This window comes from Passer domesticus, chromosome 12 (assembly GCF_036417665.1).
Source record: "Passer domesticus isolate bPasDom1 chromosome 12, bPasDom1.hap1, whole genome shotgun sequence".
In the NCBI taxonomy this organism is placed as follows: domain Eukaryota; kingdom Metazoa; phylum Chordata; class Aves; order Passeriformes; family Passeridae; genus Passer; species Passer domesticus.
In genome coordinates, this window is record NC_087485.1 from 6,164,015 (window position 1) to 6,177,148 (window position 13,134).

Genomic DNA, 13,134 nt, shown 5'->3' on the forward strand with positions numbered 1-13,134 from the left:
AGACCCCCCGAGATCGCTGCGGGGGCTGCGGGGCCACCTCCCTCGGTCACGGCACCTGCCCCGGGCCGGGAGCACCGGGGCTGCGACCCCGCCCGACCGGCACCGGCACCGGGCCGGGAGCACCGGGGCTGGGGACAGCCGGGCGTGCCGTGTCCCGCCGCCCTTCAGCTGCGGGCTGGCGGGCGTCCAGCGGCGGCCCGGAGAGCCGGAGCCAGCAGGCTGCACGCCTGGCTGCCAACGGGATTAAAAAATAACAATTAATGGGAAAGCAGCCGGGACGGAGCGTCCCGGTGACCCCTGTGAGGGAGGAAAGGAGCAGGGCAAGGAGCCCAGACCCCGGAGGGGGGGGACACACAGCGCTCCCCCGGAGCAGGTGGGCTGGGATGTGGGGTGGATGGGGGCACAGGGCCCTCAGCACCCACCCCACGGCTGGAGATGGGCACCCCGGCCCTGAGTGGGAGCTGGGGCTGGAATGGTGAGGCAGCGCTGTTGGAGAGGGTAAAGCTGCAGCCAACAGCGCCTGCAGCCAGCCCTGTGTGTGTCTGTGTGTCGTGTGTCTGTGTGTCTGTGTGTGTCTGTGTGTCTGTGTGTGTGCCCCGGGACACAGCCGGGCTGCAGAAAGCCGAGGCGCGGGGAGCGGAGCGAGCAGGGCGGGGGGAGAGCTCCGGGAAGTGCCCTGGGTAAATAGTTGCTCTTGCAGATATTTTCAATGGCTTGAATGAGACTTTCTGCAGGGGGAAGGGTGGAAACAACTTCCCTCTCCAGCGGGAAAGGTGATGGACCTTGATCCACAGGGATTGTGCCACCGCGGGTGCCGCGGCTGCTTTGGGATCCCTGGAGCAGGGGACAGACATCCCGCCCGTTTGCATCACCCCACTGCTCGGTTTCATTTCCAGCCCCAAGCCGCGGCTTCCCCGGCTGCCACGGGACGAGGCTCCCACGGGAAGCAGCTCACATGGCCGGACCGTGGCTAACAGAGCTGCCTTTGAAGTCGGGCTGTCCCCACGCCTCGGGCAGCGGGGCCAGCTCTGAAACGCCCGCTCCGGCAGCCGAGCCGGCGAGCACCCGGGGAGCCGAGCCTCCCTCTGCGGGTCATCCCGACCGGCTCCCTGGAGACACGCCATCAATCCACCGCCCGGGAACAGCCCTGCTAAACCCAGCATTCGGCTCTCCTGCAGAGGGGAATGAGATGCAGAGCCCTCGGACCTGCGAGGAAAGGATTTTTTTTTTGCTGCTGTTCGTGGAACAAAGAGTCTTTTGTCTGCGTTCGATGTTATCAGGAGTTATTTTTAGGTCAACGCCTGCACTTGCTGGTGTTGTCGGGATTATCTCTAAATCGACAGACCTTCAAAGACACTGCCTGAGCACGAAGAGGGAGGAAATCCTTGTGTTGTCTCTTGGAAGGGACATTTGCCCTTGGGCTCGGCCCGATAAGGGTTTATTGCTCAAACTGGGGAATTCCTATTAAAGTCCTACAACTTCTTAAGAGTCTTAAGAGCTCCCAAATCCATCAAAGCGCCTAAATATGCTTAAAGTTCCTGAAAGTCCTAAAAGATCCTGAAAGCTCCTAAAGCCCTAAAATGTCCCGAAAACCCTACAACATCCCAAATGCCCTAAAACCCCATAAACCCTAAAAGTTCCTGAATGTCCTTGAAGTTCCTAAAAGCCCTAAGAGTGTCTAAACCTCTTAAAAAGTTCCTAAAAGCCCCAAAAGTTCCCAAAAAGCCCTAAAGTTCCTAAGCCCCCTTCAATTTCCTAAAAGCTCCAAAAGAACCCTAAGACTTCCAAAATCCTCTGAAAGCCCTAAATCTTCCTAAAAGCTCCTCAAGGCTCCGGCGGCGGGCGGGAGGGGCGGGCTCAGGCAGGAGAGGGCACGTCGCACCAGGCGCTGCCAAGCAGGGGAGACAAAGCGTGGGCAGGGGAGCCCTGGAGGCGTCTGCAGCCCAGGGCTGTGCCAGCCCCGCTGCCAAGAGCTGCCAGGGTGCCCAGACCCCTCAAAGGCTCTTGGGTGCTCCCAGCAAAATAACCAGGGCTCAGCTCAGCTCCTGTGGATGGAGGAGGATGAGGATGAGGAAGCAGAAGGGGGTGGTGGGAGGGAATGGCCCAAGATCTCTCATCCGAATCTGGTGGGCGATGCCAGGACAGCCTCGGGGGTCTCGGAGGTTGGTGATCCTGGGGAGTGCCCCAGTACCTCTGAGCGGCTGCGGGTGCTCCTGCTCCCCCCCTGCTGCTGCTGCACCTCCCTGAGCCTTCCTCCTGAAAAACCTCCGGTGGGGAGGTGGGAACACCCCACCCCACGTCGGGATTTCTCCCTCAACGATAGCAGCGACACAGCAGGTGCCAGGGCAGTAAAACCCGAGCCCGTAGGCACAGCAACAAACACGGATTATTGGTTTAGGCTCGGCTTTGCAAATAAACCCCCGGTGGTGTCGGGGAAGTCTGGGGGAAAATTGGTCCCTGGGGGTGTCTGCACAAGCACCAGGTGAGGATGCTCCCATGGGATGCAGTAACTGGGCTCATCAGCTCCCCAGCGAAGTCCCAAAAGCAGATCCCAAAATGGAGCCAAGGTCTTCTCCAAACCTTCCATTTCCCACGTGGATTTAGTGGTTTTCCTGGCTGGTTTTTGTTTGTTTGTTTGTTTGTTTGTTTTGGGGGGTGGGTTTTATTGTTGTTGTTGTTTTGGTTTTGGGGGGTTTTTTGTTTGTTTTTTGGGGGGGTTTGTTTGTTTGGTTTTGGTTTTTGGGGTTTTTTTGGGGGTTTTTGTTTTTGTTTGTTTGTTTTTGGGGGGTTGTTTTTTTGTTGTTGTTTTGGGTTTTGGGGTTTTTTTGTTTGTTTTTTGGGGGTTTTTTGTTTGGTTGGTTTTGGGTTTGGGGTTTTTTTGGGGGGTTTTTGTTTTTTGTTTGGTTGGTTGGTTGGTTTGTTTTTGTGGGGGTTTTTTGTTTTGTTGTTTTTGGGTTTTGTTTTTTTTCCAAAATCTGTAGCATTTGCTGTAATTCCACAGCTTTGCCACTGGAGCCAAGGGTGGCTCTGAAGCCTGAGGGCACCGTGGTGCTACCAACCCTCCTCTCCTGGGGAGAAAAGGATGGCACAACCCCTCCAGCAGCCTGGCCCTGGCCTCCTGCCAGGTAAGATGCCCAGAAAGGTAAATGGCACCATTTCTCCGTGAGAAGATTACAGCGGCCAGGCCCCTGGTGCTGGATGGAGCCAGCCTGGCACCGTGGCACTGGGGGGTGGGAGGCTTGATCCCAGCCCGGGCCTGGGGGAGTGCTCCAACCCTGCTCCTGGTGCGGCAGGGTGGGAAAAGGGTGAGCCCTGGGCACCGGCAGCGGGCTCGGCTGCCCAAGAACCAGCCTGTCCCCAAAAGTGCAGCTCCCTGGGGAGCACCCAGCGATGCTGTTCCCGCTGCCAGGAGGCAATCACCGAGTGATTGTTTCCCAAGCACCACCGGATACCGGAGCAAGGTGGTTGTGTGGCAGCCAGAGTGACTCACACCACAACCCCCCAAGTGCGGAGATGGGGAGAAGGGCACGGAAAGCGCTGCGATGTGACTCTCGCACGGCGGGGCTCGTGGGGGAATGTCGGGCGCTTGGCACCTCCCCAAGCCCGCGGGGCTCGCAGTGAATGGCTGCAGTCACCGCCGGAGCGGTGAGCCATGCACAGCTCATCGCCTGCGAGCCGCGGGCACGGCGGGGGCCGCGGGAGGGCACGGAGCCCCGGCGGGACCGGCCTTTGTCCGCGCTGACGGGAGCGCGGCTGCCCTTTGTGCCTGGAACAAAGAACAGCCCCGGGCTTCCCTCGCTGTCCAGAAGCGGGAAGGAGCCAGAAAGGGAAACGTCGCTCGGCAGAGATGGGCAGCGTGTCCCTGCCACGGGCAGCAGCCGCTGATGGCACCTCCCCGGCTCGCCCTGCAGGTGAGGGGGCACCCCGATGTCACCACGGGCGGATTTGCCATGCTGCGCTGCTGGTCTGCATTCCAGCAGGCAGAGTGGGAAGTGCAGCTCCAAAACCTCAGGCATCAGGAGAATAAAAGCGCGGTAACATTTCCAGGTGATGCCTGGTTTATGCGGGCTCAGAACGGCTCGCTGCCGCCAGCCGATGGGTTCAGTCCTTGCAATTTGTCCTGGCTATTCATTTCCACAGGGATTGCTTCAACCCCGAAAGTGTTTGGTCAACTTTAGGAATTATCTTCGGCTCTGCCTTCCTCAGTGAGATTGGGAGGAAAGCCGAGTATCACTTACTCACTTCCCATCCTCTCTCCACCCAAACTCGTCTGCCCGATGCCAAGACAAAGCCCTGCTCACTGTTTTCCTGCCGCCCCAGGGATGCAGGGGGCCTCCACCCCGGCGCTGGATTTGGGGCGAGAGGAATAACTTCTAGCGTGATGCTGTCGTGGGTGAAAACCCAGGGTCGGGGTGGTTTGGGGATGCCCCAGCCGTACCGCCGCTCCTGCCAGGCTGCAGCCGTGCTGGCACCAAAGGGATTTGGGGGATGCAGCCGGACACCCCCCGCTTTCGGCCGTGCCTGGTGAGACGCGCAGTGGCAGCTCCTCAGGGGGCTCAGAGGTCCCCTGCCATTAGCCAGGGGACACTTCGGCTCACTGCCACCGGCCGTCCTCGCTCGAGCATTGTTCCCGATGTGGGACCATTCCTGCGGTCCTTGTGCCATCTAGTGGGACCTGCACCCGCCACACGGCGGGGTCCGAGCGGAGCAGACCCACACGGGCAATCCAAACACAGAGACCACGGGCAGGGGGACAGCCGCGGTCCCCGGGCTGCAGCACCCAAGGGACCCGGGCTGCAGCCCCCCAAAAGCAGCTCCCACCACCCGGAGATTCGGCTTTCAGCCCCAGTGCTGTGCCCAGTGTCAGGGCACTCAAACTGTCCGGGATGCCCGCGGTGCCAGCTGTGCCTGGCATCCTCACCGTGTCTGCACTCTGTGCTGTGCCTGGCATCCTCGCCGTGTCTGCACTCTGTGCTGTGCCCAGCCCGCCTGGGAAATGCAGGGTGCCAGGGATTCCTGGGTGCACGGGGTGCTGATCTCCACTCTCTGTGTAAGGACGCAGGAGGTGGAATGCAGTTGCTTCAGGGGCAGTTTAGTTTGGATATTAGGAAAAGGCTTTTCACTGAGGTCAGGCACAGGGAGAGGCTCCCCGGAGAAGAGGTCATGGCACCCCTGGCAGAGTTAGGGAGTATCTGGGTGACGTTCTTAGTCACACAGTTTGTTTCCAGGTTGTCCTGCAAGGAGCAGGGAGGTGGACTCAGTGTTTCTTATGTCCCTTTGAACTCAAGACAGTCTGATCCTGTGATCCCACAGTTTGATGTGATTGCCAGGATGGAGCCAGCACTCCCCATGACACCCCCAGTCACCACAGCACAGCTCTCAGCAATGCAGCTGGCCTAGCTGAGGGAACAAAGGTCTTTTTTTTACCCAAAATGGTTAGGTTTGCCCCAAAAGGCTTCATTTTATGCTTCATCTTGGCTGCTGGGTGCAGCTGCAGGGATGTGGCCATGGGCAGAGCTGTGGGGAGCAGGGGTGACTCAGCCACCCCAGTGCTCATTGTGGGGCAGCAGTGCCACGCTGTGCTTGCCCAGCGCCTGCAGCCACTCGTGCAACATTTCTGGGTCTCAGCTCATGACCTAGGGCAACCATCTCCTTCAGTCTGTCCCAAATGGGGGCTCCTTGGGAACAGATTTGAGGGTGCCTGCTGGCCATGGCCAGGCTGGAAACCCAGAACTAGAGGAGAAGGGTGCCAGGATGACGGTGCTTGGAGCACAGAAGCGGGTCGCTGGCCACATCTTTCGGTGACACGCCCCAGACCAAGGAGGTTTGATTTTTGCAAGGGTAAACCCCACAAATCCCAGGATGCTGCAATGCATCCTCGAGCCTGCTGGTGTCACCAAGACACGCACGTCCAAGCAAACAGTAAAGACTTGGAAAAAACTGCCGGTTTTAGTGCCGGGAGCGGGTTAAAGCCGCAACCACGCACCCGCAGCTCTGGCCAAACCGCCTGCAAAATCGCTTCACCGGCTGCGAGAGACGGCGCCGGTCCCCCTGGCACAAGACGCTGGGATAGGGGCGTAGGAGAGGAAAGCATCCTTCGCCTCCAGCTTTTTGGGGCTGTTTCCAGCTGGAAAAAAAAAAATCCGATCTTGGAAAGAAGTTTTGCTTTAATTTGATTTGGTTTTCCCTGCCTCGCGCGATCCTGGAGGAGAAAAAGTTGTTGGTGTCCCGTGGCATCGACTCCACGTCCCGCGGAGCACAAACCCTCCTGGCCGCTAGCATTTCCTTTTTTTTTTTTTTTTTGTCTGAAAGACATCCAGCAAAGGGAAAGAGCCAGGGGCAAAATGGTGGTTTGGGGGTTTTGCCGCTTGGCCAGGAGGGATCCAGCACGGGTGTGTGTGGGGATGCAGACACTGCGCGGCCACGCTGCCCCGCGTCCCCCCCATGTCCCCACGCCCCGGGGCACAGCGTGCGGGCAGCCACGGGCACGGGCCCGGCCGGGCACACGCGTGTCGGAGCGGGCAGCCCCGGCGTGCTGAGCAGGGCTGCCCGCGTTCCCCGAGCACCGGGGCCGTGCCACGGGGCAGGGCGCGCAGCGCGGCCCGGGACCGGCCCCCGGGCGCGGGCGGGGGGCGGGAGCGGCGGCGGGGGGAGGAGGAGGAGGGCGAGGAGGAGGAGGAGGAGGAGACTCGGCCGCAGCGCCCCGGCCCGCCCGCACCGCCGCCGCCGACACCGCCGGGTGAGGGACCGGGCCGGGCCGAACCGGGCTGGGCTGGGCCGGGCTGGGTTGGGCCGGGCTGGCGGGCGGGCGGGCGGGCGGCGGCACCGGGAAACTTGCGGGAAAGTTTGTCGGGGGAGGGGCCGCGCCGGGCCGGGCCGGGCCGGGCCGCTGCGGGGCGGGCGGGGCCGTGGCGAACCGGGCGGGGCCGGGCCGAGCGGTGCCTCCCGGCCGGAGCGGCAGGAATTCCGGCGGAGCGGAGGAATGCGGGGCTCCCGCCGCCCGGGCCGCGGCGGGTGAGTGACGGAGCCCGGCGCCAATGCGGAGAGCGGGGCGGCCCCGCGGGGAGGGGGCGCGATCCGCCCGTGCCCGGGACCCACGCGTGCTTCCCGCCGGTGTCCGTGGGCCACGCGTGGGTCCTGCGGGTGTCCCATGGGTGTTCGTGCTCCACACGTGCTCCCAGGGGATGTTCCAGGGGTGCCTGTGTCCACTCGTGCTCCCCGTGGGTGCTGCATGGTTGCCGGTTCTCTGCATGCGTTCCGTGGGGTTTCCGTGGGCGCTGATGCAGCGTCTGTGCTCCCGTGGGCGCTGCTTGTGCCGGGTGCTGACAATGCCTGGGATTCCTCCAGGAGCAGCCGACAGAGCACGGGCCTGGCCTTGCTGCTGAGTTTTAGCAAAACTTCACCATTTCAGCAAATACCACCAGAAAATTTAGTTCTTTCTCCCGTGCAAATCCCAGAACTGCCATCGGCCTCTGTTCCCGCTGCTCCAGCACTGGCTCTCCCAGCCCAGCCGGATTTGGCAGCAGGTCTGGGCTGCACCGTCCCAGGAACCTGCCGGGCTGCGGGCAGCCGCGGCTGGAGCCTGTACTTATCCCATTAGGACGCGCAGCAGCCTCCCATTGAGGTTTCCTGGGGCGGTTTGCCCGCCTGGCCGCGCCGGGTGTGAGATCCAGGACGGGATGTGAGGTCCATGCTGGGATGGGGACACTCAGCCCCGGCCCTTTGTTGTGGCACCATCGGCGAGCACATCCACCCCTGGACACGTCCTGCTGCCACGCCAACCCAGCAGCTCCGCTCTCCTTCCGGAGCTGTTCCTGCTGTGCTGGCGCCGGATCCGGGCTGTCACCCTCGCTGGAGCTGCTGGGGTGCAGCTGAGTACCCCAACTCCGGCACCAGGGATGGTCTTGGAGGCTCGCAGATGATGATGTCATCAATGACCTCATGCGGATGACATCATGCGAATAACACGTCGATGTCTTCCCTCCGTTGTGGTGCGCTGCCAGGGGTGCCTGCAGAGCCAAGCTGAGACAGATGCCAGTGGCTGGGCTGCGGGCTGTGGTCCTCACTGGGGACCTCTCTGGTGTCTTCACTGGGGATCTGGCTGGGGCTGCCAGCTGGGACCTGGCTGGGGACATTGCCAGAGTCCGACCGAGGGCCTGGCTAGGGTCCATCCCGGGATCTCATCACTCAGTGTGCCGCTCCCCAAAACCAGGAGCCATGCCCCTGCCGCCCCTTCCCCCCGCCGTCCCCAGCTGACCCCCGGTGTCTCCCGCAGGTCCCTGGGCGCAGCACGGTGACACGGTGACACGGCCATGCCCTAGGGGAGCCCCGCCATGAGCCAAAGCGGGGCGTCGCGCCTGGCCGGCTCCCCGCCGCTGCCGGGGGGCTCCCTGCTGGCCCTGCTGGCCCCCGAGCCCTCCCCGTCCCCCCCCAGCGGGACACCCTCGCCCGGGCCCCCGCCGGCGTTGCTGGAAGGGGACTGGGAAGGGCGGGAGGAGCTGCGGCTGCGGGAGCTGGAGGAGGCGCGGGCGCGGGCGGCGCAGATGGAGAAGACGATGCGCTGGTGGTCGGACTGCACGGCCAACTGGCGTGAGAAGTGGAGCAAGGTGCGAGCCGAGCGCAACCGGGCCCGGGAGGAGGTGCGGCAGCTGCGGCACCGGCTGGAGGCGCTCACCAAGGAGCTGGCCAGCCTGCGCCGCGACCGCGACCGCGAGCGGCCCGACGAGCGCCCGGCCCCGCCGCGGGCACCGGCACCGGCACCGGGCAGCGCCGGCAGCCCGCCCGCCGACGGAGCAGAGGGGGACGCCGGCCCTGAGCAAGAAGAGCCCGTGCGGGATGTGGGCGCTGAGGTGCCCCCAAAAGCCAAGGTGGGGGTGCGGGGCTGGCGGGGAACAGGGGAGCTCCTCATCCTCGTCTGCTGCCCACGTGCACCCCCAAAGCACCACTGCCTGTCCTGTAAAGTGTGGGGGGACTGCTCTTGGGGCAGGGTTGGCAGGGCCAGACCCTTCTCAGCAGTACAGGGTGGTCAGACCCCTCTTGGATTGGTATGGGGGGTGTCAGACCCCTCCAAGCAGCATTTTGGGCTCAGCCCCCTCTTGGAGCATTACAGGACAGTCAGATCCCTCTTGGAACAGCACTGGGGAGATCAGACTCCTCAGAGCAGTGTCATGAGGAGATCCAGAGCCATCACAGCCCCCTGCAGTGAGATCACCTTGGCACTGGCAACCAGTCCCTTTCCTGGGGCAAAATTCACTGTGCCAGTACAGGGGATGGTGGCATTGGCAGTGCTGGTGGCATCTCCCAGCCACAGCTTGGTTGTCAAGGTGTCCATATGGGCTTCTGGCAGGGTTTTTGCTGAAGGAGGGAGAAGGAGGAGGAGGAAGGGGGGGTGCCACACCAGAGCCACCTCCAGGATTATCCCAGGTGCTGCAGCCATCCCTCCTCTGCTGCTGTTAGCTCTGTCACAGCACAGAAGTCACTGCTCGGGGTGCTGTGCTGTGACAGTTCAGTCCACCTGACAGCACAGCTGCCAAGTGACAAATCTGAGACTAATGTGGGCATCCCCCACGGGCTCCACACTTGGTCCCCAGGGACATCCTGTCCCCTGGAACACCCTGTAGCTCATTTACTGTGCACTCAGAGTGCCTGGTAGAAGGTCACCCATGTGGCAGTCCTGGGTGAGATCAGTGTCATAAATTGATTTTAAATTTTTTGATACCAGATTTCCAGCATGGCAAGGAGCTGGCAGCAGCATGTGGTGATGTGTGGGAGCTCCCCTGGGAGGGCAAGTCCCTCTTCATCAGCCTCAGGGGATCCCTTGGGTGACAGAGGGAGAGGTGCTCTTGGTGATGGGGCGAGGGCTGGGTGCTGCAGGGGCTGGGGAGCCCTCTGACCCTGTCCCCTGTGCTGGGCCACCCGCGGCGCCACAGGAGCTGGAGCTGATGGAAAACATCTTGACGAGCAAGCAGGACGAGAGCTGGGAGCAGCGGGGCCCCCGGGCCTCCTTCAGCCGCCAGGAGCGGAGCCGCCTGCTCTGGGAGGACGTCAGCGCCGCCGAGGAGGACGCCACCAAAGTCACCGCCCTGAAGCTCCGGCTGGATGAGTCCCAAAAAGTGCTGCTCAAGGAGAGGGAGTGAGTGCTTGGGCATCATCCTTGAGAGTGCCAGCTGATAGCAGCCTGGTCCCCACTGGGATGGCATGAGCATGGGTCCTGCAGTCTGTCACTGTCATTGCCTCTCCCCAGGGACAAGCTGGCGCTCAGCAAGAACATCGAGAAGCTGGAGGGAGAGCTCAGCCAGTGGAAGATCAAGTACGAGGAGCTCAACAAGAACAAGCAGGAGGTGATGAAGCAGGTGAGCGAGGTGCCCCAGGGGTGGCCTGTCCCTCACAGGGTGGCACATCCTGATGGGCATGGTGGCCCACAGCCACTTCCCCAACTCCAGGTTGCTTGTTCAGGGTCTTCAATGCTATTGATGCATTGGGTCCATCCATAGAGGTTGGGTGGATGTGTGTGGGCAGGGCTCAGGTGGAAGGTGGGTGTTCACAGCCCCCTTTGGTGCCATGTCCCCCCACAGCTCAACATCCTGAAGGAGATTCATCAGGACGAGCTGGGGCGCATCTCCGAGGACCTGGAGGATGAGCTGGGCGCTCGCTCCAGCATGGACAAGAAACTGGCTGAGCTGCGTGCAGAGGTGAGGCCAAACCCCAGCACGGGGAGCAAAGGGGGCAGCGAGGGGGGTCCTGCTGCCCCCAGCCACCCCGTGCCCCTGTTCCAGATGGAGCGGCTGCAGGCAGAGAACGCGGCCGAGTGGGGCCGGCGGGAGCGGCTGGAGACGGAGAAGCTCAACCTGGAGCGGGAGAACAAGAAGCTGCGGGCACAGATCGAGGACCTGGAGGAGGTGCTGGCTCGCAAGCGGCGCCAGACAGCCAGTGCCCTGGACACTGACCTCAAAACCATCCAGGCTGAGCTCTTCGAGAAGAACAAGGTGCCACAGGGGTGGTGTCCCCCACCACCGCATCCCTGGGTGACTCTTGTGGGGCTCAGCCTCCCCAAGGACTCCCTCATGCCCAAATTTTGCCATCACCCTTCAAGGGATGGTGGTGACCCCATCAGCTCCTGGTCATGGGGTGGGGCAATGGGAGAGATCCCTGGGGAGGGAGGAGGGGACACCCAGTGGTGGGGGTGGCTGTCCCCTGCTCAGCCCCCTCGCCATGCCCACCACAGGAGCTGGCCGACCTGAAGCACATCCACACCAAGCTGAAGAAGCAGTACCAGGAGAAGATGGCCGAGCTGGCCCATGCCAACCGCCGCGTGGAGCAGCACGAGGGAGAGGTGAAGAAGCTGCGCCTGAGGGTGGAGGAGCTGAAGAAGGAGCTGGCCCAAGCCGAGGATGAGGTGGGAAAGCTCATGCTGGTGGAGGAGGTCAGGGAGCTGTTCTGCTCCCTACACAGCTGCCAACAGCCCCATCCCATCCCATCCCATCCCACAGCTGGATGAGGCCCACAACCAGACGCGGAAGCTGCAGCGGTCGCTGGACGAGCAGACGGAGCAGAGCGAGAGCTTCCAGGTGCAGCTGGAGCATCTGCAGTCACGGTGAGCAGGGGCTGGGTGAGCCACGTGGGGACCATCCAGGAGGGGACAATGTTCTCCTTGCCACCGTCCCTCAGCCAGCAGCTGCCTGGTTGAAGCCCGGGCTCAGCATGGCCCGAGTGCCTCCGACATCCTCGGGAGGGGCACAGCCTCCTCGGGGCAGTCTTCACCCCACCTTGAGCTGGGGGACATTCACCTCCCAGTTAAACCAGCACAAGGCTGCCCAGAGACCAGCACAGCTCAGTTTTATGCTGTTTAGGATTGCACCCACAGGTACCCACAGGCAGGGCAGGCTCCTGGCATCCCACACCAGTTTGGGGAGGTGGGAGCTGAGTTTTCTTGCCCTTAAAACTTTCCCCAGCCCTGCTTTGCCTCTCCAGCAGTAAAGAGCTGAAATGGCCGTGGGATCGATGCCGTGGCTCCAGGAGGCGCTGGGGGGGTGTTTATAATCATCCTTTATTTTATTGGGACATCTGCATTAAATCATGGAAGCATAATGGAGGATTCATAGCCCCCCCCAGACTCCCTGTGCACTCAACCCTAAATAATTCATGCTTTCCAGTAAAGTGTGGTGGACTGGTTGGATCTCACTGGATCCTTGGCCTTTGGATTTCAAATTTGATTCATAAAATTTCCTTGATGAATTTTCACACAAGGGCAAGAGCTAAAACCACCACAGGCTCCTGGGAACGGGGACTCCTGGGGGTTTTGAGGGTTCCTCAGTTTAGGGGGATGACACCTCCCTTCTCTGCAGTCCTGGCTGGGTCTGTGCTGCCCAGCACAGCCACGGAGGGGTTTGGCCTGTGCCCTGATTGTGCCGAGCACCATCCCCAGCTCCCAGCTCCGTGCCGGCCCCGGGCTGCGCGGGCTCATCCTGCACCCACAGCTTGGTCAGGGCTGCAGGGAGGGATCTCTCCGGGGTGCAGTCATGCTGCAGGGGTGCAGGGCAATGGGGGCCCCCAGGGCCGTGCTGGCAGCCCCCTGGCAGCAGGTGTCCCTCGCAGGCTGCGGCGCCAGCAGAGCGCCCCGCTCTTCGGCAAGATGCGCAGCGCCCGCTTCGGCGCCGACGACAACGGGGACGGCACCAGCGACCCCGACGAGGACGAGGACCTGCAGATACAGGTGCCCTAGAGCCCAGCGCCAGTGCCACCACCGCAGGACGTGCCACATCAGTGCTCTGCCTTCAAGTGCATCTCGCCGCGGGGCCCAGCTGTGCGGTGATACTTGTGTAGGTGGGGAAACTGAGGCACGGAGCGGTGGGGAGAAATTTGCCCCCGGGTGCTCCAAAACCTGCTGCTGCTTGGACAGTACTGGATGCGCCTTCAGCCACTGGCATCTCCTGGAACACTGATGTGGCCACTGAAGCCAGCATCACTGAGCAGCCCAGCAGCAGGAGGCACAAGCAAAGAGAGGCACCAAGTTTGGCAGCCACAAACTGCCCACTTCTTTTTATATATATTATATATATGTATGTATTTGTATATGATTTTTTATTATAAATACAGAGCCCAGATGGGCCCAGGCTCTGGTGGTGGTGTGAGCTG

General features: G+C 62.0%; 1 protein-coding gene and 1 long non-coding RNA gene across 4 annotated transcripts; both read left to right on the forward strand.

Annotated features, from left to right (window-relative positions):
* The first annotated feature begins 228 nt into the window (after window positions 1–228).
* Window positions 229–1,486, forward strand: LOC135279321 (uncharacterized). Its single transcript, XR_010346599.1, has 2 exons — window positions 229–373; window positions 897–1,486. It is a non-coding gene; the product is annotated as an uncharacterized LOC135279321 (long non-coding RNA).
* Window positions 1,487–6,652: 5,166 nt separating this feature from the next.
* Window positions 6,653–13,118, forward strand: CCDC102A (coiled-coil domain containing 102A). 3 transcript variants are annotated; one of them, XM_064386987.1, is made up of 9 exons: window positions 6,653–6,739; window positions 8,276–8,867; window positions 9,930–10,132; window positions 10,244–10,352; window positions 10,575–10,691; window positions 10,776–10,985; window positions 11,225–11,395; window positions 11,490–11,593; window positions 12,595–13,118. In XM_064386987.1, the coding sequence occupies exons 2-9, from the start codon at window positions 8,334–8,336 to the stop codon at window positions 12,719–12,721; spliced, it is 1,575 nt and encodes a 524-aa protein (XP_064243057.1). In that variant the 5' UTR covers window positions 6,653–6,739; window positions 8,276–8,333; the 3' UTR covers window positions 12,722–13,118. The 3 variants fall into 3 exon arrangements, with proteins under 3 accessions (XP_064243057.1, XP_064243059.1, XP_064243058.1); XM_064386989.1 differs by lacking the exon at window positions 6,653–6,739 and adding an exon at window positions 6,875–7,014; XM_064386988.1 differs by lacking the exon at window positions 6,653–6,739 and having other exon boundaries at window positions 7,091–8,867.
* Window positions 13,119–13,134: the final 16 nt, after the last annotated feature.

What these genes read in the sequence shown, in the direction of transcription:
- CCDC102A (XM_064386987.1), top strand. Translation starts at nt 8,334, where the DNA reads ATGAGCCAAAGCGGGGCGTCGCGCCTGGCCGGCTCCCCGCCGCTGCCG. An exon ending in GTGCTGCTCAAGGAGAGGGA is followed by an intron (nt 10,133 to 10,243) that starts GTGAGTGCTTGG and finishes GCCTCTCCCCAG; the next exon opens with GGACAAGCTGGCGCTCAGCA. An exon ending in TGGCCCAAGCCGAGGATGAG is followed by an intron (nt 11,396 to 11,489) that starts GTGGGAAAGCTC and finishes CCCATCCCACAG; the next exon opens with CTGGATGAGGCCCACAACCA.